This window comes from Chanos chanos, chromosome 5 (genome assembly GCF_902362185.1).
Source record: "Chanos chanos chromosome 5, fChaCha1.1, whole genome shotgun sequence".
Taxonomy (NCBI): Eukaryota; Metazoa; Chordata; class Actinopteri; order Gonorynchiformes; family Chanidae; genus Chanos; species Chanos chanos.
The window spans coordinates 37073088-37096689 of record NC_044499.1 but is presented as its reverse complement, the minus strand read 5'-3'; the positions used below and the strand labels follow the sequence as shown (position 1 = coordinate 37096689).

The window sequence follows — 23602 nt, the reverse complement described above, 5'->3', positions numbered from 1 at the left end:
TGTTGTTTATACATATCTCGTGGCAGCATGGTGATGTAGTTGTTAGCATTATTGCCTTGAATAAGTGGGGCTCTGGGTTTGAGTCCTGGCTCTGGAGACCTCTCTGTGTGGTCTGCATGTTCTCCCTGTATTTGGTTTCCTCCTGTAAATTAACAAATTAACTGCCTCTGAACTGGTCATCCAGCAGATCATGGGATTCCATCAGTTTGCTTAATTAAAATCTAATTACACTGGTATATGCAAACCCATAAAGTCCACAAAGTCCATGTTGCAAATACATCCACACACCTAGAATTTGTATGTGTGTGTGTGTGTGTGTGTGTGTGTCAGCACCACTATAAAAGAGAGCAACACATGTTATCTGAGAAAGCTGATCACTGGAATTCTGGATGAGAGCAAGAGAGAGAGAGAGAGAGAGAGAGAGAGAGAGAGAGAGACGGACTACCTAGTCTGCAGTCCGATTCTAATCATTCCACTTGTATGCAAAATTTCTTTCTCTTTCAGATATGAAAGCGACCTGAAGTGAGTGGTTTAGGAAGATCATCAAAAGCTGTTGTTGGAAGAGATACAAAATTGTGGGGAAACTTACTTTCCACATTCCTTTAACTCCAATTTTAGCATGAAAGTATTGCATGAGATGTGGAATGTAATTGTTTGTAACTGGTGGAAACAGAAGGTGATTCAGGGAAAGCTATGTAATTTCAGTATTTATTGAAAAATTAGATTATTAAAATGCAAAATTCCAGGTTCAAGTACCACATAAGTGTTTAGCACATGAGATTCTTCATGAGATTCTGATTCTTCATCTGATTAATATTCTTGCTGTGTTGTTGGTATTAGGTCTTCTCTTTTTGTTCTTATCCATCCTATGAGATAATTTTGCTACATCTTTGTGCATTGTCCTGTTCACCTCTGTTATGTTTTCCATCACTGTTTTTGTTTGTTTGTTTGTAAATTATAAGCATGTTTGGAATGTCAAATGGTCCTTTTTGGCAGAACGGAAAATATTACAAACTTCATTAGTTAATCTGTAAAAAACTCTCCTACAAGCTTTTAAATTATATATACTCCTTTAAGGATACGTACTTAAAAATGCTTGTGTTACAGGTTTAGAAAATTCAAATTCTAACTTTCTATGGGCCTGTTCCATAAACATCTCTTTCTGAACTTCGTTTACACTGCAGTTGTTACATCACTCGGCTGAAAAATCCAACGCTTGTAAATTTAGGTGTTTTTGACACCACTTACTTCTGTGGCGCTCTACCAGATCAGCATTATGCTTACACCTCAGCCAAGAGCAAACTAATGCTGACTAAAAGTAGTAGGCTAGGAGCACACGATAAAAAAAATTGCGAGTGACAGATGTTTGTGGAGGGGCTCCATGTTCACCATAGCATGTTAGTACCTGACAAAGCGCAGAGCGCTACAGTTCAGGATGTCTGCAGGATCTGGAAATACCGAGTCAACGCGAAACCCTTCAACCAGTGACACTCTTAACAGTTCTGCCATAAAAGCTTTCGTGTCCGGGATTTCACAGCAGGGAACACAAACACCAAGACTGGATGAAGGCGCTGCCATCAGCTCCCTGTAGCCATGTCTCTCGTGCTGCTCACGTGGTAGCTCATCGGGGCATGGAACCCACTCCAGTTTGAGGTTGTTTTGCCGCGCGTTGCCAGGCTGCGGTGCTACTGGACCTTCGCGTGTACGGTACAAGAAGCTTGAGCACAGCAACTCAATGAATGCATGCGATGTGCAGAAAATGTTGGCTGTGTACACCCGAACAGCACATGACCGCAGCTCGTAGTTCTCTGGACCACGCTTTAAATTGAAGTGCAAGACACGTACAAGGCTGTCAACATTAGCATTCATCATAGCACCACGCCTGTTTGACCCTCTTGGGCTAGCCTCATGCCTTCGGATCTCCTCGAGCAGTGGCCGGATTTGAAAAAAGTCCGCCTCACGCTTGAGGATTGACAACTCTGTGAAATCGTCCGGCAAGTCAAGGCTATTAGACCTGAGGTAGTTCAGGATGTACCGGAATACTTTACCGTCTCGATCAATAAAGAAGTTTCCGCGTTTGTCTCGGAGCAACGGAATCTGTCCAGTGAACATCGCGCCAAGCATAGAGTCTCGACAGCGCGTGAGTGTGTCCAAAGTTGTCATATACACTTCACCTCCTACGTTGACAGATACTGGGTCCTGCGGGGAGTTACTGTCTGGCATCGTAGCGTTCAGCATCCAAAATGGGCCGAAAACACTTAAGAGATTATAGTGCACGCAGTTCCGCAGATTTTTAAAAACTAATTTAACTCAATCTGATTTTTTTTTTTTTTGTTAAACGCAACTAAAAGGACAAGTAACGAGCAAGTCGAGGTTCAAAGCATTTTCCTCAGAGGACCACTTGCAATGGCAGTCTTCACTGCTTCATCACTTTCCCAAGTCATACCTTTTTTTCTCCTCCTTTTCTTTATCCCAAAGTTAGTGTATTCCTCCCATTGCCTCCCATTTGTTCATATGAAGCCAGCTGACTCTGATTGGGTCACAGAGATTTTGTTTCTGGAGGACATTTGTTGACTTGAGTTGCATGCCAATGACCACACAAAGCTGCCTCTGGCTGCCAGTTTCCTCAGCTAAAAACAAGCATATTCCACTGTTGCTAGTGAACACCACAATAGCAATGAATGGGAAGCTATCCGTGCCTGTCAGTGAAATTCACGCTCTGTGAAACTAAGTGTGTGTGTGTGTGTGTCAGGAGAGTGAGGGTGGGAGAGACAGAAGCTGCAGTGAAAGAGGCTGCAATGCTTTATTGTTTGCATTAACCCTTTACAGTTAGAGTTGCTTAATAATAAATCCTCATAATTTAATTCCATTCCTATTTTTGCAAAGTTACTAGTGGTATAACATTTTGCTTTTGAAACTGGTCCGGTTTTGGTTTTCTTGACTTAGATATAAACTTTTTATTTATACAAAAAAAAAAAAGTTTTTTATGCCATTTTGAGCGTTTGTCTCAATCAGTTAACAGTGAGCACAAAGCTCTCACACACAGTGGGACAAAGGGCTGTTTCTAGCATTGTTTATTTTAGGTAATGACTAGGCCACTGGATGAGACTTTGCAGACATAGCGGTACTTCCGAGAGCAGTGATCATCATTATACCTTCCATCACGATGAAAATGTGCACAGTCTTCACCCCCTCCCAAACCATGAGCGCGCCAGTTATCTGGTTGGCCTGGCATCCACTCACTGAAAAAAACACAGACATACACTTACATTGTCAATCACAGCATAGGCCTACAAATGCAGTACACACTGAATCACCACACATTCAGTCAAACCTAAATTGCAAATCCATTGAACTGAACACTAAATAATTCACATGCAAATTTTTAAACCTTTCTGTCTCTGTCTCTCTTTTGCTCTCTCTCTCTCTCTCTCTCTCTCTTTCTCCCTATACCTTCTGTCTAGCTTGTATGTGGTTCCATCCACCCATTTCCACTCTTGATCCTCTTCATCAGTCAAACCAAGCCAGTAATACAATGGCATTGTCCTGCTAACCACAAACCGCTGAGAAAAAGAAAAAGAATCTGGGTGAACACACACACTCGTGAACCAGACAAGTTTAATTCACATTTGGTCATGTGAAAGAGTTGTGTTGTCATGTCTTTTAGGTGTCAGCATCAGTTTGGTAAAGGACAGCAGGTTCAGGTAAGATATTCTGTCTTCAGATCTTGTGATGATGTAACCACAGTAGACATAGGCAGTGTTGGTTTGTGCGGTGTTATCCTAAGTCTTTTTGAATACTTGAGAGATCAAGTTTTGTAAGTTTTGTAAGGCACTTGGTGTGGAGAACTATTTGATCATGCTTCTGTATAAAGACTGATGGGTTGTTGTTTAATACTATGAGGTAAGAATGAGAAATACGGAATATAGTTGTTTGGTGAGGTTACTGTACTATTATGTACATTATTAAGTACTGTAGTGTTATGCTAGATGGTTTTAATTAGCTATTGTGTTGTTTAATGCTGACTGTGTGAGGTGACTTGGGGTAAAACGCAGTAGTGTTTGCATATAATTGTTTTTGAAGTTGAGTGTTGAAAAAGTTAAATAATGTCCAGTGTCATTGGATGGTGTTTGGTGCCTATCAGCATTTCTGTGTGATCTTACACTCTATTATGCACTGTTGGATAATATTAGAAAATCAAAAATTCTCTCATTCACTTATTATATTGGCCACTTGCCCTACTTAGGGTTGCGGGGCAAAAATTCTCAGTTTTGTTCATTTTGAATTGGATAGTGCCTGGTAGTATCTGAGAAACTTACCCTCTCCTCTGCACTCTTCAGCACTAGTAAGTCAGCGTTTTTGCTCTGACAGTCATCTCTTGCTGTATACCATGGCTTCCCTTCCTCAGAGAAGAAATAGCAGAATCCGGAGTACAATGACCATCCCATTGGACAACAGACATGATTGGTATCTATTCACACACACACACACACACACACACACACACCACAAGACACGGATACAAATACATGAAATTTAAAAATAAATTATTATAAATTATAAATTATGAATTTAATGTATTCATATCCTGTGCATTAAAGCTACAAATAAGTACAAAAATATAAAATGCATAACACCGTTAATGAGTTATATTTGGAAACATCACGTGGGGGTACACATTTCAGGAGCCTTTTTAAAATTTAGGAGCAGCACTAGGCTATACCAGTACATAGAACATAGTGTTACATAAAACACCTGTAAGTGTTTCCTTAGTTTGATCCTCCCAGCCCCCTGTAATCCAATACTTTGGCTGATACAGCAATGGAAAAGATACATCGATAAATAGAGTTTCTTTAAAAAAGAACCAGAGAGCTCTTAGGACAACAAGAAGAGCATTTTCTCTTATTGCCATCCCAAATTTCATTTTTCATCAAAGAACATCAGGTTTATAGAACAATTTACAAGCTAAATAGTCTGATGATAATGGCAAGTAAAAACTTGCAGAGTATTCTATGAGACAAGATGTAACTACCCTGGCAGTTTAAATCAAAATTCAACACTGTTCAAGTGGTATGTTTTTTCACTATTCATCTGTTGAACAGTTTTGACTTTGGCTTAAATTATCTGGCTAACTGCAAAATCCTGCTCTGTGAAATTCCCCACTTAGCTAGAGAGTTCTGCTTACCTTTTCCTTTTCCTTTAAATTAAGATTCATGACATGTACATATAGTTTATTTAACTGGAAGGATCTTTAATATATGTCAGAGGTAATACATTAAAAAATTATATATATATATTGAACTCACTGTTGTGGATTAATCTGTTGAAGCTGCACATTAGCTGAGACACAGATTCTGCCAGAGTTTCAACCTTCTCCATACCCTTCAAATTATAGGTCACTACAGAAGTACAAACAACACACATTACAGAAAGTGACACTGTGCAGGAGGTGCAGTAAACAGTAAAACGTATACAAGTGCATACAGATGTACTTACTATCATGAACCTCTTCCTCTAGTAGGTGCAGCTGATCTTCCAACTGGGCAGCATCGGACACTACCTCATAGTCTGATAAGTAAACACATCAGTAACTGAATAAACTTGAGTAAAATGTGTGTATGCATTGTCTAACATGTGCATAGAAAGTCTCAATGTGGAACATGCAATCAAACACAGCTTTTGTAGCCACTCACCCTTTTTCTCTAACTGCTCTATCTTAGAATGTAAAAAATCAGTCATGTTGGCAACTTTTTTCTCTACATCAGAGAACTTTCTGTCCACTTTGGTATCTGCAGGGCACAAAAGACATCATATAAATTGTGTGCATTGTGTATGTGTGAGAGTGGATATGTGTGTATGCAGTCTTACCTCACCAGTCAAATAACTGTGAGGATCATGCCTACACTTAATGTTTGGATACTCACTGCCCACAGATACAGTTATAATGAGTGCCAACACTATAATAGCCATCAGAGTGCCGAAAACACATGTGTTCCGGCGTGACTGACCCACAAAAGGTACAGCGGCAAATCTGGACGAGGGCCCTAACACAGAAACAAACACATACATATATTACACATAGTTTCAGTGATATTCTTTCCTGAAGCTACCTGACCTCTGACACTTGAGCATCAATGTGACCAATCAGTTGCTTATGTGGTTTTAACTCTTTCGTGGTACAGACTTGGTAGTTGAATTTAATGTCTGTAGGAAAATAAAATCCTGTGCACACACATGCACACACCTGTTTTCCAGAGAGCTCCTTCCTCTCTAGTTTCAAAGTCAATGTCATCACAGTAGTCATTGCTCACTGTGACGGACTTGTTTGCTGGTGCTACGTCGTCCTTCATGCGAATAGCTGAGTCTGGATAATCACACACACACACACACACAGTCATGCATTGTGTCACCATGTTAAATTAGTTCAAATATTAACATACCATGATACTGAGCCTACACAGAAGTTATATGCAGAGAATAATGACTGTGTGGCTTATTTTATGACAGATCCCAAATGCCAAGATAGATGTGTTAAAAAAAAAACTTAAAACAAACAAACAAATTAAAACAAACAAAAAATGTACAAATAGACCAATTTTGGGAGTAAGTCAGAATTTAGAATTCCAGTATGTATATCTGCATATATGTGCACATTTACTTAATCTTGGATTTATTCTTTATTTATCTTTTTATTGATTGGTTATTTAATTCTTTGTTCTGCTGGTCATTTTATTTATTCCTTTTTTTCCTTGCATGCATGGAAATACTTCAGCAGGACTTTAAAAAAAAGCTAATCAGGACCTATCTCTATCAAGTGATGGAAACTGGAGGTGGATCTCAACTCAAGCAATTAGTTACAGTGATTTATCCCTAGAGGTTTGGATGAATGGTCCATATCATAAACAGGACATTTTGTTCAGCTGATGGAATTACCATTTTTTCATGCAAGCCAGTTCAGAGTCACACCCATCTTCTGAAAAATCTACGGTTCAGTCTTAATCATTATTGTTATGCAATCCATTCTGGGTCCTGCATACTTATGTACATTCAGCACCGTTTGTAAGTTAATTCAGAGTTATCAAATATTAAATTTATCATTACAACTTGGTTAATAAGCATACTGAAATATACAGTCCTGACTTACAAATACCAGCAAAAGTAGTGTCTTCTCACTAAATTTAGTGTGAGATTATGTGTTTTCTCAAGCCAGTTAGATTCAACAATAGAGTATTTGGTATTGAGCAACTTGTGGAAGAGGGAACTGGTTTGGACCCAAGACTCATAAACTATTTTCACATTTGTTTGCTACTTCCTTAGGATTATTATTTGTTGGCTGTCAGCAAATTCTGCATGGTTCATGCGACAAACTGGCCAGTGTGTGAGTGTTTGTGTTACAGAGCTCTCTTACTCTAATGCACTATGCACTCTATTACAATGTAAAATTAATGAAATCCACTGTTCAGGTAAACTGATTTAATTGTGAGCAGATAAGGATTGTCTAACACATGCGGGTAACATTATCCCATCTTTGGACAAAGAGATAGTGATCCATTAAGTGGCTACAGATAACCCAGTACTCTAAATGACTGTTTCAATTACATAAACACAGTAATTTAGAATAAATATGGTGTAGAACAATTTCTTAAAAAGGGACTGATGATTTTTATCAAACTGACAAAGCACAGACTTGACAATGGATAGCTGTTTGAAATAGCAGTGACACTGTTTATATGTTGTGACTTGCTTAGCTTTATACATGTACACACACACACACTCAGACTAGTTATGCTAATATATGTTAGCATGTAAATATATACATATAAGCACAAATAATTTACTACTTAACGCTTTGATTTTGTATTTTTCAATTTCATATCCCCAGGTCCAAAATTCACTCACCTCTACTGCAGTGAAAAGGGATTTCAGATGTTCTACCTCTCTGAGATGAGGTGAGTCATAAGGTAGTCTGTGTGCGTCTGTTTGTGTGAATGTGTCTGTTACACCTTATCAGACATGAGCAAACTGATTTGCACTTTGAGCCACTCTGTGTGTGTGTTTGTGTATGCTTATAACAGTGCATCGGAAATTATTAATGCCGAATGTAATGTCTAGATAACTCTTTTATAACTGGTAGTGTCGGATCACAAGATCTGATTTCACAAGATTACATTTTTTTGTGTAACTGTTTCAATGTTCAGATCTCTTTCATACAGTAAGATCATGTAAATTTTGTCTGTTTGTGTGTGAAAGAGAGCAAGTGAGTGACAGACAGTGATCTTTGAATCGTAAATATAAGCAGTGCACTTGCATGTGTGCCAAGACAAACAGAGAACAGGTAAGTTAGGGAGCAGAGGACAGATTTTGGAAGTTTGTGCACACTGTGTGAAGAAGTCAACCTGATTCAGAAGATGTGGTGTGCCTCAAGTCTTCTACTCTCAAAAATGTGTCTTTTTTCTGGTTTGTCATGCTAAATCAAATAAATTAAAGTAACTAAACTAGCAATAACTTAACAAATAAGTGAAGAGCATATGGATTTGTGTCTCTGACATAGCAGAGTATTGTTTCATGTAATTACTGCAGGTAACTTTACCCCCTTATTTGTTGCTGCAGCTAACTGCTCCACTGTTGAGAAAACATTATTATTAAACAATTTTATCATAATCCACAGTGGCGAGTACATGTCTTTCTCAGATATAAACACATCTTCTGTTAGATGACTTATGTAATGACCTGTGTAGTCCTCCAACCTGTTTTTCTTGATGCTCTACTGGGCCCAAGAGACTACAGTTAAATTTTATTCAGCTGAGCTGCTTTCTCACCCACTATCTCACATAGATGGCTCAGCATTTAGATGTGAAGTATATAATAACTAATGATATGTTTGCTAGGCTGCAATATAAAGAACTAAGGAGTGTGTATAGTGGAGCTTCTTAAATGTATGGGAATGGGCATAATCCTTAAATTTCAAGCATGTTCTCTGTATCTGAGCGAAGACGACCCCATCCAGTGTTGCTCATCAAGAATTACAGGGCTACTTGTATTTCTAAAAATGGTAGAAAAAGAATAGCTAGTAAACAAAACAGTTTTATTACTTCTGATAAAATACTGATATCAAATATCAATAGACTCAAACATTAGTTCCTCCATTACAAAAAGGAGAAAGAAAGAAAGAAAGAAAGAAAAAGAAAGCGCCTGATATTCGTATTTTTGATACCAAGACAGATGGCTTGCCCTTGCAGTACGCCACGGTGCCTTTACTTAGGGTTTTCAGCAGCGTATGGTTAGAAGTCTCGGTCATATGGGAACACCCACGTCAGTGGTCTTCACTCTCATAAGGCGGACAGACCATAGCTTGTAAAATGTACATGCTTCAACACACGCACTCAAATACACACCACCCCCCGATTTGAGGTCATTCCTCAAACGTGGCAACGTAGAATTTCTACACTCTCACAGATTTCAGGAACTTTCTGGGGCTGGAGGGGGCGACTATTTAAATATTTCAGGAAATCGGTACCAGTTGTCCTCCTGTGATTGGCTCTAGAACAGGCATAGGTCTTTAAGCAACGTGCCTTCATGCTATCAATCAGACTTTGTTAGCTTCCTATTGGATCAGAAGACGGAACTGGGGCGTTCTTCCACGTGTTGACCGAATTTTCGTCTCCTCCCCTCAGTTTGTGAGGACTTCTTCGCTGAAATTCTGAACCCAGCTGTGGGATTCACTGAGTTAGGGCCGGAGTCTGAGTCTGGATCAACAGCAGTTCTTCCGTGCTGCAAATGTGATGGATCCACGTCTTTTCCCTGTGATCTGTGTGCTTCTTCTGGGATGTGGACAGTTGTCCACAACCACAGAGCAGAGACGCGTCAAAATAGGTGAGGTTACCCGTGAAAATATGCCGCCTGGGGCTACATCTTTCAGCACAATGATATGCATTTCTCTGGGAACGGGTTGCAAGAGCCGTCAGACCAAACGCTACACACTTGAGACCAGCAGGATTCGTCGCCCGCTTTGGTTTGTCGCGCTAGATCAAATATATTTACCTAATTAAATTAGCCATAACTCAACAACAAATAAGACAGGAGAATATGGATTTCTGTCTCTGACGTAGCAGAGTATTGTTTCGTGCAATTACTGCAGGTAACTAACTCCTGCCGCTGCTAACTGTTCCACTGGCCAGAAAACAACATTAAATTAGTCAACGATTCTACAATAATCCACAGTGTCTTGTACGTGTCTTTCTCAAATATAAACACTTGTCAAGGTCAGCCTTCTGGTTAGAGGAAATGTAAATTAAAGAATACATTGGCTCGAGAGCTACTATTTCAAAGCGCGCCACGAAGCCTGGGAATCACACAGTGAGGAATAGCAGGAAATTCCTCGAGCTACCCCGGTCAGTACAATGACGGGATTGATTCACTGCGCTACCCTCACATAACTGCCTGAAACGTTAAAAACGCCATTTTTTTATCTGATCTAATCTGACTTCCTCAACAATACCAAATAACTAAGAGTTTTCAAGGGATTGCAGACTTTATCTCTACTATGTCTTCCTTCTCATGTGTTGTCTTTATTCCATCACCATTTCTATCATTTCTATCCATCTGCTTTTCCCTCTCTTGCCTCTCCCCCCTCATTTTGTTTCAGCACCAGAGAACCTTCTGGTTATCACAGCGGCCACTGAGGAGACCGATGGCTTCAATAGATTCATGAGAACTGTGAGAGAGTTCAACTATACTGTGAAGGTATGAAATATCTATCTGTCTCTCTTCCTTTCTGCCTCTCATACATGCACACGCCCATTTTTGTTTATCCTTTGTTCCTCTTCTCAGCGACTCAGGTTCCCTATTCATTTCTCCCTTTTTTTACCCATAATCTTATCTGTGTTTTCTTCTCCTCCCTCAATCAGTCCTTCTGTATCATTCTCACAAACTGCTCCCTTCCTGGAGACTGACCTGCTTCCCTGCCTTTGTCAAGAGTTTTCTCAGAGAGTTCATGAGGAGTTTTTGTGTGTGTGTGTGTGTGTGTGTGTGTGTGTGCGCGCGCGCGCGTGTGTGTGTGTGTGTGTAGGTGCTTGGTCTAGGTGAAGAATGGAAGGGAGGTGATGTTGCTAAGACAGTTGGAGGAGGGCAGAAGGTCCGTTGGTTGAAAAAGGAGCTGCAGAAACACAAAGACGAAAAGGATAAGGTCATTCTTTTCGTGGACAGGTTTGTAATGTTGTGTACAGTGTTTGTCTTTGCCATGCAACTTTAATATTTGTCTCCCTCTTTGTGTTTAATTTCTGTCTGTCTTTTCTGTTGTCCTTAATTTTATCTTTGTTTCTTCGCTCCTTTTCTGTGTGCTCTGTTTTCCCTTTCTAGCTTTCTCTTGTTGCACAAAATGACACCTGGCCTTAAAACTCCACCCCTTTACCATCAATGGAGCCTTTTATTATCCTCCTGAAACCTGAATCCCCTATGACGGACAGCTGACCCCTGAACCCTGACCCTAACAACACAAACACACACTCACACACATTTGTAGATTGGCCTGTGGCTCCTTTCCTGACTGCATTCCTTTTTCTCCTTTTTTTAGAGTTTGAGGTATAAGCCAGAGTTGTATAATTTTCAGAAAGTAATGTCTCGGTGTCTGTATTGGTTGAGTTGCTGTTGAGCAGCAGTGATTAAAAAGCATGAGGTAAACATTGCCAACATAGTCCTATGGAAATGTTAATAACAGACTGTAGCTCTTTGAGGAACCATGATAGATGCACATTTTTAGTACGCATAGAACTAAAGGAGATTGTTCTGAATAATGCAAGTCATTTGTGAATAGAGCACACTGATTGTGATTTTGTAGAGTCAGTGTCCTTGGCATCATTATCATGTTGGTGATAAAATTAAGCGGTAATAAATCTGTGCTTTTCATTCTGTTCAGGTTAGACTAGTGTGATTTATATTACATATTTCCCCTAAAGAAATTTTTTTAGTTGTACTCGTGACTAGCATAAACGTCTCCAGAGATGTGGTTGTGATGTTGTTTAATTTAGGCATTTGGCCAGAGTTAGTGATTATGGTCACTTGATTGCTGACTCAAGCCACTTGGCACTACTCAGAAAATACTTGCCAACATGTATTTAGCAGGAACTGTCATTAGGCAAGGTGCAGTTTGAACAGCAAAGGCTGAAAGAATGTTTTTCTAGTTTTTTGAAATTGTTCAGCAGTTATATTAGTAGTATAATTCTGGTTTGATTATTTTCTTATTCTAGAAGGAATTGGTACAGTAGAATAAGGTGCATTATTTAATTATACTGCAATGATAAGAAAGTCGATGATGATGATGATGATAATGATATTTATGACTGTGGTGTGTTTTTTCTCTCTTTATTTATTATAGCTATGATGTGATCCTGGCAAGTGGGCCGGAGGAGTTGCTATGGAAATTCTCTCGTACAAATCACAGAGTGGTCTTTTCTGCAGAGGGCTTCTGCTGGCCAGACCAGCGTCTCGCGTCAAAATATCCCCCTGTTCACACTGGCAAACGCTACCTCAACTCTGGAGGTATGTGCACATCAGCGTCAGTCTATTTTGGATCAGTAAATGTGGATATATACTTCAGAACCAGCTCGGAACAAAAAAAAAGTAGCGAGAGTAGCCAAGACAAGGAAGGATTTTTGCAACTGTATCTCTTTGTTACTCTTGGTTCAGTCAAACCTGAGTTTAATCATTTTGAAGAGCCTCTCAGGTGTGTTTTTTTTTTTTTTTTTTAAACACTAGTCCAGCACATTTTGTGCTAGTCAAAATACTGACTTGGATGATAAATCTTCAGTCCGGACAAAACTAAAGTCTTATCTTTTCTTTGGTCTCTGTGCATTTGTGTAAACAGGTTTCATTGGTTATGCCCCTGAGCTCTATGCCATTGTGCAGCAGTGGAAATACAAAGATAATGACGATGATCAGCTCTTCTACACTCATATCTATTTGGACAAGGAGCAGAGGGTGAGTGTGCGTGTGTGTGTGTGTGTGTGTGTGTGTGTGAACGTGTGTAAGTGAGTGTGTGTGCGTGTGTGTGTGTTAGTATTTCAAAGCAGTTATGGCTATGGTGGTCAAAGTAGCTGCATTTCAGGTGCAGGATTTGGTAGACCAATGCATAATTTTTGCCTGTTCTAAAAATGATTCTTTACTAAAACATGAGAAATGTGTTGATAGTTCAAGGACAGGCTCTGGTCACAGTGACAATGTCAGGCCACAGCATATTTACCTAAACATAAAAGAAGAAAGCCAGATGACCATGATGTGAAGGCAATAATTTAGTGAATGTCTAACCCTTAATAAATATTTTGTAAGAACTCGGTTAGATGCTTCTGTGAACAGAGTACACTAGGTGCCAGCACATACCTGTGCTGTTTACCTGTCCTCACTTCAGGTCCTCACCCTTAGGGCTTGGAACATGATGAATAGAGATGCTTGCAGAGCCTGTTCAGCAACTACAGTTTCATGTGTATTTGCTTACTATGGATTTAGAGTAGGTCACTGTGTTTGTGGTCTGCCAAAATGTTGTAAGACTGAACAAACAAGATTTACTCACAGACGGTTAAAGATTAGATTGATATCTAGTTTGAAATATCAGACTTGAATCGCCTCTAGCAATCTTCTTTACACCTCGCTGAATTCCATTTAATGTTCTGAGCTTGATTCTTCTGTTGTTTGTATTCATGCTTTGTAATGCGGCCTCAGTGATTATGTGATAATGTGGGTAACGACTGATTTATCTCCCAGACCCGGTTTAACATGACCCTGGACCACCGGTCCCGCATTTTCCAAAACCTCAACGGAGCCGTCGGTGAGAACAAGCACAAATCCATACACATATACCTCTTCATAATCTAAGGCGTACTATCTCAGTTAATAAGGATATCATCACTTACCTACTTATTCCTTTCCTGAAGCTCCCACCAAACTCACGGAAATGACATGCGTGCATGCATATTAAGCGCAGACACGTATGTTAACTGAGGAGATTTTTTTCTGTTTTTTATGTCTGTTTTGTTTTGTTTTGTTTTCCTATCCTGACTGTAGAGGAGGTGGTTCTTAAGTTTGAGAAATCTCGTGTGAGAGCACGGAATGTGGCTTATGACACTCTACCTGTAATTATCCATGGCAATGGGCCTACGAAGGTAAACAACTAAAACCATGTTTGGCACTTTGTGATTTTAAATAGCTGAAGTTATTTTACTCGAGTTCAAATGTCCGTTCTATCTCTCTCTCTCTCTCTCTCTCTCTCTCTCACACTCTCTCTCTCTCTCTCTCACACTGTCTCTCTTTCTTTCTCTCGGCACCCCCGCTGTATGAACAGCTGCAGCTGAATTACCTTGGCAACTACGTGCCAACAGCCTGGACATACGAGAATGGATGTGGCATTTGTGACGATGACCTGCTGTATCTAAATGACATCCCGGTCAGTTTACACAGTATACGTGTGTGTTTGTACATGTAGGCTGGGCCAGCTGAACAGCCACTCTCAATAATGCCCCATTAATGTGTACTTCATATAGCTAAGGTATACTGTCACATGATGGAAATGCTATTAATAACCTTAAGCACAATAAATCATTTTATGCCGTATGAGTCATTTGGTTTGATGTGGTCTTGCAGTATAATGAAGATGTAAATGTACTACTGACTCAGTTCCTTACGAACTGTGTCGCAGATTATTTGTGTGACTGGCTTCACATGAACTTTACATTGAAGTCAGCCCAGTGAGTTATTTAGATATACTCAAATGTTGCTATGAAGTTTGTCTTTTAGTGTTCTTTTTGTCATTAAAGTAATTCCTCTGCAGTATGCTGAATTCATAGTAGCTCTGTTTTTTTGCTCTGAAGCTGCAACATCGTCATGGTGGATCTTTATATATTTCTGCTATGACGTTATGATGATTCTTAAAGTACCAGCGTGGTTTCAGTATTAGGATGTGTTTGTTTGTCTTAGCTTTGTTGTAACGTTAGGTGTTTGTTGATATAGTGTAACACAGCTGACATGATTCTGTTGTTGGGGCAGGATGAGGAGATGCCACTGGTCCATGTTGCTGTGTTCATCGAGCAGCCAACGCCATTTGTGGAGGAGTTCCTCGAGAGACTGGCAACCCTGAACTACCCACACTCACGTCTCAGACTCTTCATCCACAACAATGTATGTGAATGCACAGAAACCACGGAACACCCCATGATATAGGGTGCCTCCACTCACACACAGACACACAGCCCTCTAGTGTTCATAGATCTTACTGAGCAGACACACGCATATACAGTACATATAGGAGTGCATGTTTATAAGGGGGAAAAAATGATTATTCAGACCGAACTGTGGCATTGTAATAGCAAAATAAGTGTGACCGTCAACTGAATAAGAATAGCTATTACCAGACATTGTTTATTCATTCATATTCTGCTGTGACATGAGACAGGAATTGTGTCAGAATTGTACCGTTACAGACAAATCACGTGTGTCTTAAGTAAGCAACATCACCTTTGAATCCAATATAGGTCTAAATTATTTTGTAAAGGAACACCATATAAACAAACCTAGTATCTTCACAAACACACTGAGCCATCCCTGTTATTTCTTAGGCATAGTAAAACACACAGTAAAATTGTGTTTGTGTGTGTGTTTGTGTGTGTGTGTTTGTGTGTGTGTTTGTGTGTGTGTGTGTGTGTGTGTGTTTGTGTGTGTGTGCACCCATGTAGGTGGTGTATCATGAGCAACATGTACAGCAGTTTTGGAACCGTCATCGGTCACTGTTTCCCACGGCCCGTATTGTTGGACCAGAGGAGAACCTGAAGCAGGACCAGGCCAGAACTATGGCTGTGTAAGTCTACCACACCCAGACCCTAAACCTTTCCATTCAACACTTCAAAAACAGTGCCCTTAACTACTAACCCACCTCAGATCCCACATTTCTCTCTGTAAACTGATACAGTTTAGTGATACAGTACATACTGCATTGCGCTTAAACAGATTTATTTTACTGCAGTAATAAAAGAGACATTTCCATAGAAGAGACATTAGACTTAGACTTAGACTGCTTTTATTGTCATTTCCACATATGCATGAGTCATACATACAGGGGAACGAGATTGCGTTACACAAGGACCACAGTGCCACATAAAACAATATAACAAATAAATACCACATAAAACAATAAATACGCACAATGAGTACTGAGGGGAGGGTTATTAAAAAAAAAAAAAAAAATCCGGGGGGTAATAAATATGACAACAGAAGTACTGGGTAAAACAGAAGTACTAAGTAAAGACAGAAAGTACTTGGTAAAGAAAGTACTAAGTAAGTAGTAGTAGTAAAAAGTAAGACTTCTACAACATACAAACAAAAAAAACAACCCTACATATTTCAAACCTAGACATATATGACATAACACCTACAGACATAACACCAGACACAGACAGTGAATTACTGGCAACAGCATTGGCATTGTGCAGGTAGGTAGGTGAGTTGTATGGTGTTGTATGAGTTGGTGTTAGTGAAATTTGATTGTTCAAAGGTGCAGTTGTGCAGTTTATTGTGCAAAGGAGAGGTCAGAGAGTGTTCAAGCTGTTGAGGAACCTCACAGCCTGAGGAAAGAAACTGCTGCATAGTCTGGTGGAGGCAGCACGGATGCTCCGGAACCTCCTGCCAGAGGGTAGGAGGGTGAAGTGGATGTGGGAAGGGTGGGTAAGGGCCTTTCGGGTGCACCGTGCATTGTAGATGGCCTGTATGGATGGGAGAGCAGTTCCTATGATCTTTTCAGCTGTCTTCACTATCTGCTGCGGGGACTTGCGATCACAGGCATTAGGTACATTGAGAGCAGGCAGTTACACACTGGTGTGGTTCTTGAATCAATTAAGCATTTAATGTCAGTAGCCCATTATTTTGGTTGACAAAAGGAAAAAGTCTCAAGCGCTTTAAGGACGAGCTCTAAATCAGAGAACGAGCAGTTGTTTAACCCGTTCTCGACAAGGGGACATATCCATTTTTGGCGCAAAAAAAACCCCCAAAACCTACAGTGCCCAAGTGCTTATTTTTCCATTGCTCTCTGATGGTGCTGGATGCATTTTCCTGGTTTGGGTCCCCTCAGCCTCTTAGTGGACAAGGCGAATCCCAAGGACCACGTGGCCATTTTGTGCCATCACCTTCATATCATGGTGAAGCATTTGTATCCTGATGGGAATGGTCTCTTCCATGTTGGCAGGGCCACATCCAGAGGGTACAAGTGTGAACTGAATGGTTTGAGAAACATGAGGGCTTAAACTGTCAGTCACTATGTCTACATCTGCTTCAGTGTTTATGGAAGATTCTGGAGTGGCACATGAGTGTTTTTCACCACCATCAACAAAACGCAAGACTAGGAAATTTCTTGAGAAAGAATAGTGTTTAAATCGTGTCTGAAGCTTTTCGAGTTTTAAATGGCAAGGAAATTAAACTAAAAACCAAATACAGGTTGAGCATCCCCTAATCTGAAAATCTGAACTGCTCCAAAATCCGAAAAGTTCTGAGCGCCGACATGATGCTACCAGTGGAACATTCTACGCCTGACCTCACTCGCCCGTGTGGGGCTCTGACGCTCTGTTGACACTAAGATATCTCATTATGTATATTCAAACACAGTCATGAGCCGCATCACGATGTTTCGTTCAAGGACGGACTGCATATACAATGGTGGTCCCATAAGATTATAGTGAAGCTGAAAAATTCCTATCGCCTAGTGATGTCATAGCCGTCGTAATGTCGCAGCGCAGCGCATTACTCATGTGTTTGTGGTGAAGCTGGTGTAAAAGGCAACCTGCTGTGCTCCCATGTCTATAACAGTATAGCACGTATAGTTATGTACGGTGCATAATACTCATTATTTTAGAGTGTACTCTTTCTACTTATAAAAAAAGTTTACTGTAAAACAGTATACCGTGTTACGTATATGTATGTATATGTGTGTGTGTGTTAACAGTTTAATGAACGATTTAATGAAATGACATCAATGTCATGTTGTGTGTGCGTGTATGTGTTTGTGCGTGCCTGTGTGTGTTACAGTGAGGCCTGTAAGAAAGATCCCTCCTGTGACTACTACTTTAACATTGACGCAGAGGTTGCTCTGATAAACCCTGACGTGCTCCGAATTCTCATCGAGGAAAACAAGTGAGAACCCTGTCACTCAGCTTTCACATGCAAACATACCCTTTTGACTGCAATTCACATACAAGCCTGTGAATTTGTATTTGTCTCTCTATTTATCTATCTCTCTCTCTTTCTTTCCCTCTCTCTCAGGTCTGTAATAGCCCCTATGTTGTCTCGTCATGGGAAATTGTGGTCAAATTTCTGGGGAGCTCTCAGTCCTGAAGGGTATTATTCACGTTCAGAGGATTATATTGACATCGTCCAGGGCAAACGAGTGTGAGTACGGTCTCCTAAAAACACACTTGTGTGCGTGCTAGCACCCTGAACGCTTATTTCTCCACATGTATCCATATGACTCCAATGACGCTGACGGACATTAATAAATGTTTATTCATATTCATGTGTATGTGAAAGTCCATGCCAAGATTTATGCCTGTTACTCTGTTGACTAATGCAAGTCTCTCTCTCTCTCTCTGTCATGGTCATTATCCCAGTGGTTTATGGAACGTTCCATATATCACTCAAGTGTATCTGATTCGAGGTTCCACTCTGCGCTCTCGCTTGGCCCATGTCAGTCTTTATCAGCAGGAAGGCATGGACCCTGACATGGTATTCTGCAGAACAATCAGAGACCAGGTCTGTGTTTGTTTCTGCCCTCTGCTGCTGTTTTTAAGAGGGACTTCGTGTTTGTTTCTAACTGTAGGTGTTTGCATTCTCTCCTCCAGGGTGTGTTCATGTATGTGACTAACAGAGATGAGTTTGGACGATTAGTCTCATCTGCAAACTACAACACCAGCCGACTCTACCCAGACATGTGGCAGATATTTGACAACCCCATTGTAAGAACCAGAAAAATTCTCACTCACAGACACCCACACACAGACACCCATACACACCTAATGTTTATCTTGTGTGTGTTCTTGAAGGACTGGAAGGAGAAGTATATCAATGAGAACTACTCAAAGATCTTCGATGAGAATGAAAATGTGGTTGAGGAGGTGAGTAGAATTGTTTATCCCATTGTAGCACTCAGTAGTAGTCCCTAATACGGTATTTGACATCATACTCATATTACCATTAATACCAGGGATGGAAAAAAAAATTATTTGGTGAAATTTAATGGTTGTCACTTCATCATCTCAGAGTCAGAAACGTATCAGATTCTTAGTGATGTTTGTTCATCACAAATTTAATGTATACTAAAGTGTCTGTGTGTGTCTCTCTCTCACAGCCCTGTCCAGATGTTTACTGGTTCCCTGCCTTCTCCGACAGAATGTGTGATGAGCTAGTTGAGACCATGGAACAATTTGGCCAGTGGTCCTCAGGCTCACACACGGTGTGTTTGTCTGTCTGTATTATCACATAGTTTTTCTCTTTCTTATCCCCTCTCTCAAACTCAAATGAAAATCTCCTTGGTTTGTGTTTGCTTGAACAGGATGAGAGGCTTTCTGGTGGTTATGAGAATGTGCCAACTGTGGATATTCATATGAACCAGATTCAGTATGAGAAAGAATGGCTGAAATTCCTTAAGGATTATATTGTCCCGGTAACTGAGAAACTCTATCCAGGATATTATCCAAAGGTGAGACACATCTTTGCAAAGATATATGTAGGGTTAGAAATAATTAAACAATAATTAAACTCTCACAAATACCTACTTGGATTCTGGAATATGATGCATTGTTATAACTGATTTTTCTTGATTGCTCTGTGTGTGCATGTGTGTGTACACGTGTGTGTGTGTGTTTGTGATCATATGCAGGCACAAGCAGTGATGAACTTTGTGGTCAGATATCGTCCAGACGAGCAGCCCTTTCTACGACCTCATCATGACTCCTCCACCTTCACCATTAACATTGCCCTGAACAGTAAAGGCAAAGACTACGAGGTACAAATATGAACTCAAATACAAACACACACGCACCGCTACATCCAAACACTTCTTAACTAATATTAGCTGGACACTGCCTTTGTATGTTCTGTCTAACTCTGTGTGTGTTTGCGCGTTTGTGTTTGTGTGTGGGGCATGTGTGTTCGTATTCTCTCTCTTAGGGTGGAGGCTGTAGGTTCCTTCGTTATGACTGTAAGGTTGAGTCTCCCAGAAAAGGCTGGTCCTTCATGCACCCAGGCCGGCTAACGCATTATCATGAGGGTCTACCGACCACACAGGGTACCCGATATATTATGGTCTCCTTTGTCGACCCTTGACACTCCCTCACATCCTGTCTCCATGTGTGTGTGTTGGTGTGTGTGTGTTGGTGTTTGTATGTCTGTGTCCATGTGCGCACAAGTGCCTATTGGTATCACTCCAACTAATTTAATGACTGAATTTCACTATGAACTCTACTCCCAGGACATCTGTTCCTGCAGCATTTTGTTTTAAACGCTTTTTATTTTTTAGTTTTTGTACTTTCATGCCTTCAAATCAAATACATTTACATATTTTCACTCTGTAAAAAAATGGGACAATCAAAAATAACACTAATATGGCTTTGAACAAAACTTTGAAATGCCCAGAATATAAATTTTAAACAGATATTTTTTATCTTTTCATACACAGAGAAAAAGTGGAGGGAAAAGAATTTAAAGGTAGATTTAACATGATATGGATTCACTCTCATTCCAGTGTTAAATTGTTCTACTGTTCCCAAAATTTCTTTTCTACTTCCTGCTTTATATAAAGTGCATTAAATTATTTGTTCTCTCCAAAAAATAAAGGTTTAAAATTTTATAAAACGTATCAGCATCAGGATTATCTTTATCTCCTTAAGCTGAATCAAGAGCAACCAAGTCACCTGACACATTACAGAGATGACTCACGACAGTCCACACGAATACTTTAGTTGGATATTTAATTGGACTACTTGCAATAAAAATGAGTTCTCAATCTGTATTGGTTAGCATATAGATGGCAGTAAAGAGCACTACAATCATGTCTGTATGAGACCAGTGAGTAAAACATCTCGAGCTTCAGTAACACTGGTCAGTGTTATTGTCAGCACATATGGCTTGCTTTCTGTTTGTTGATTTGAGATATTGGATGGATTTCTATTAGATATAGACGGGCATAGATCGGAGCGGCCCCTGTTTTAACATAAATATGGCACAGTGTTTTGTTGTTGGACATGCAGTTCAAATTATTTTGTTATTCAAGTTTTTTTTTTTTCTTTCTTGAAGAATTTAGGTTACTAGTTATTCTGTTATTGGAGGACCGTCACAGACTCAAAACAAAATCAGGAGTAACACTTCTGTTCAAATACTAAAACTTTTTGTACTGACTTTATTGGTCATGTCAACATACATTTACTCAAGTGTCAACACATCGGTACTTAAACTAAAAACAAACTACATAAAATATGTTGGTTGCTTTAACTCATTCAAAACCGTGGCCAATTCTCTTTGTAAACAGCTTTAACAAGTATCACATTCCATGCAAAAGTTTCATTGAGAAAACACCAGTCACCACTAAGTGGATGTCTCATGCTTACACTGCTGAGTATAAGTGTTGTGGTCTAGTAACTGTAGCAGAGTTTACATCTTGTAACTGCTGTTCAAATCAGTCCGATTTTCCAGAATGACATATTTTGAGGAAGCACAGTTGTTTTTCATAGCAATTTCAAATTATCCCAATGGCACATTGACAGTTGATGGTGATGAGTTTGATATTCTTCAAAAAATGACAGTTAGTTGCCACTCATTAAGCCCAGAACATCTGTAACAACAGCGCCCACTCATTTTGAGAATGTCGCCGTGGTGGTGCAGACCAATCATGTAGCTATGTCTCAACACTTGTGAACTGAATATGTGTCGTTCCAAGTGTCAGAAGTTGTTCCAATTATATGCCATGGTGCTTGAGCAAGGGGTGTCACTGATTAATAAGAAAATGGATAAAGGACAAACACTGCTAGACAAAGACTGCACATTTGCCAGGGCATGTGAGACTTAGAAGGGGACAAACAGGAGCACATAAAAATGGATGAATCTCTGTAACTTTTCACAGAGTACAAGAGAAACCTGCTCAGCTAAACAGAAAATGCTAATGATCCAGATGTGGACACTAAAACAGCAGTGAATACCAATTGAGGACAATTCATGCCATTACTGTGACAGAGTGGACCACATAATAAAGACATGTCAAGTCAGACAGGACAGTTATAGGAGCACCTTTAGCAATTAGACTGATGCCCCTGAGGTGCATCACCGAACACCACAGGAAAACCTCTCCCTGTAGCAGTCAAACTCCACAACTCCTGCCTCTTCTACCTCTTCCTCTCCCCCTCTGGCTCTTTCTCCATCAATGCACTTGTCTTATCTTCAATATTCCACTATCATCATCATCATGAGCTTACTGGTAGGAAATAGCCTTTGATATGAGCCCTGCATCTTCCATGTCTCAGAGGAGGTTTGAAAACCTCATGACTTGAGCATCATAATACTCTTGAAATGTCTTATTGGTCACAAGCAGGAATGAAAAGGAATACCTACAGAACCTTCACTGGAAGCTACAACGTCTCTGGGACAAGAGGCTAGTGTTGAATCAGTCCAGTTAAATATGGATACAGGTCATGGAGTCCATAGTGTCCGTCCATCCAAAGACAAATAAAAAGGGGCCATTTAGGAAGCTACTGCACGTGCTTTAGGGAGGGGATTCAGGGCCTTTCTCAAACTTGTTGACTTCTACAGACTCTGCCACTCCAATGCACAGCTCAAGCCTAACTATACATGTTTCTAAAGGACTGAAGTTACCTGGCATTTGAACAAAGTAGAACAAGATGCATCCAATTTAGTGTGAAGAAATATTGACATGGCACAGAGAAAAGGAGAAAGAGAGTGGCTCTCTGGGTCAGAAAACTTCTGACAATTCTTGCAAAAAACGCTGGGTGCTCATCAGAGCATAAGCATATCTGGGAAAAAATGAAAAAACCTGAGGCACTTTTGCGGTAAGTATAAAAAGCCTTTAGTAGACACATGACCAGTTCTACAGAGAACAATAAGAAGGAGTACAAAAAGAAAAGAAAAGATGGTTACCCTAATGATATATACAAGAACAATAATTGCAAAGTGCTGTACACAGAACTGGTAAGCTTCCATAATAATATTCACTTGCACACGCTCACCAAAGACAAGAGACACAAGAGACGAATGCATTCATAAACAAACACAGATAAGAGACTTGTGCATGTGTCATACTAGGAAGCAAACAACGGGCCTCATTCACCAACCGTTCTTAAGAAGAAATTTGTTCTTAAAACCCACTTGGCGGGGTGTTTACCAGTGCTAATTAGGAACTGGCACGTGCTCTCAATTTACGATGACAATGGGATTCATCATTATAAGAACAAAGATGCGAACAATTCTGCGGTTTAAGAACACATCATGAATCTGAAGTAAACTTTCTCTTAGGACCTTTCTTAAGAGCAAATTTAAGAAAAAACTTCATTCACCAATATTTTGTTAAGTA

At 40.0% G+C, this 23602-nt stretch overlaps 3 protein-coding genes across 3 annotated transcripts; 1 reads left to right on the top strand and 2 right to left on the bottom strand.

Moving 5' to 3' along the window:
* Positions 1–1398: 1398 nt before the first annotated feature.
* On the bottom strand, positions 1399–2223 carry LOC115812492 (BTB/POZ domain-containing protein KCTD21-like). The gene has a single exon (XM_030774972.1). The coding sequence runs from the start codon at positions 2221–2223 to the stop codon at positions 1399–1401; it is 825 nt and encodes a 274-aa protein (XP_030630832.1).
* Positions 2224–2779: 556 nt separating this feature from the next.
* On the bottom strand, positions 2780–8005 carry asgr1a (asialoglycoprotein receptor 1a). The gene is made up of 9 exons (XM_030776011.1): positions 7900–8005; positions 6245–6364; positions 5925–6044; positions 5694–5789; positions 5497–5568; positions 5307–5399; positions 4320–4471; positions 3454–3563; positions 2780–3242 (listed from the first exon to the last, which is right to left on the bottom strand). The coding sequence occupies exons 2-9, from the start codon at positions 6348–6350 to the stop codon at positions 3080–3082; spliced, it is 912 nt and encodes a 303-aa protein (XP_030631871.1). The 5' UTR covers positions 6351–6364; positions 7900–8005; the 3' UTR covers positions 2780–3079.
* A 1721-nt stretch (positions 8006–9726) lies between these two features.
* Positions 9727–20856, top strand: plod3 (procollagen-lysine, 2-oxoglutarate 5-dioxygenase 3). Its single transcript, XM_030775985.1, has 19 exons — positions 9727–9873; positions 10646–10743; positions 11069–11205; positions 12374–12537; positions 12863–12975; positions 13756–13819; positions 14056–14153; positions 14333–14434; positions 15034–15165; positions 15720–15841; positions 18058–18162; positions 18292–18417; positions 18636–18777; positions 18867–18980; positions 19068–19139; positions 19373–19477; positions 19577–19723; positions 19904–20029; positions 20194–20856. The coding sequence occupies exons 1-19, from the start codon at positions 9783–9785 to the stop codon at positions 20347–20349; spliced, it is 2214 nt and encodes a 737-aa protein (XP_030631845.1). The 5' UTR covers positions 9727–9782; the 3' UTR covers positions 20350–20856.
* The last annotated feature ends 2746 nt before the right edge of the window (positions 20857–23602 follow it).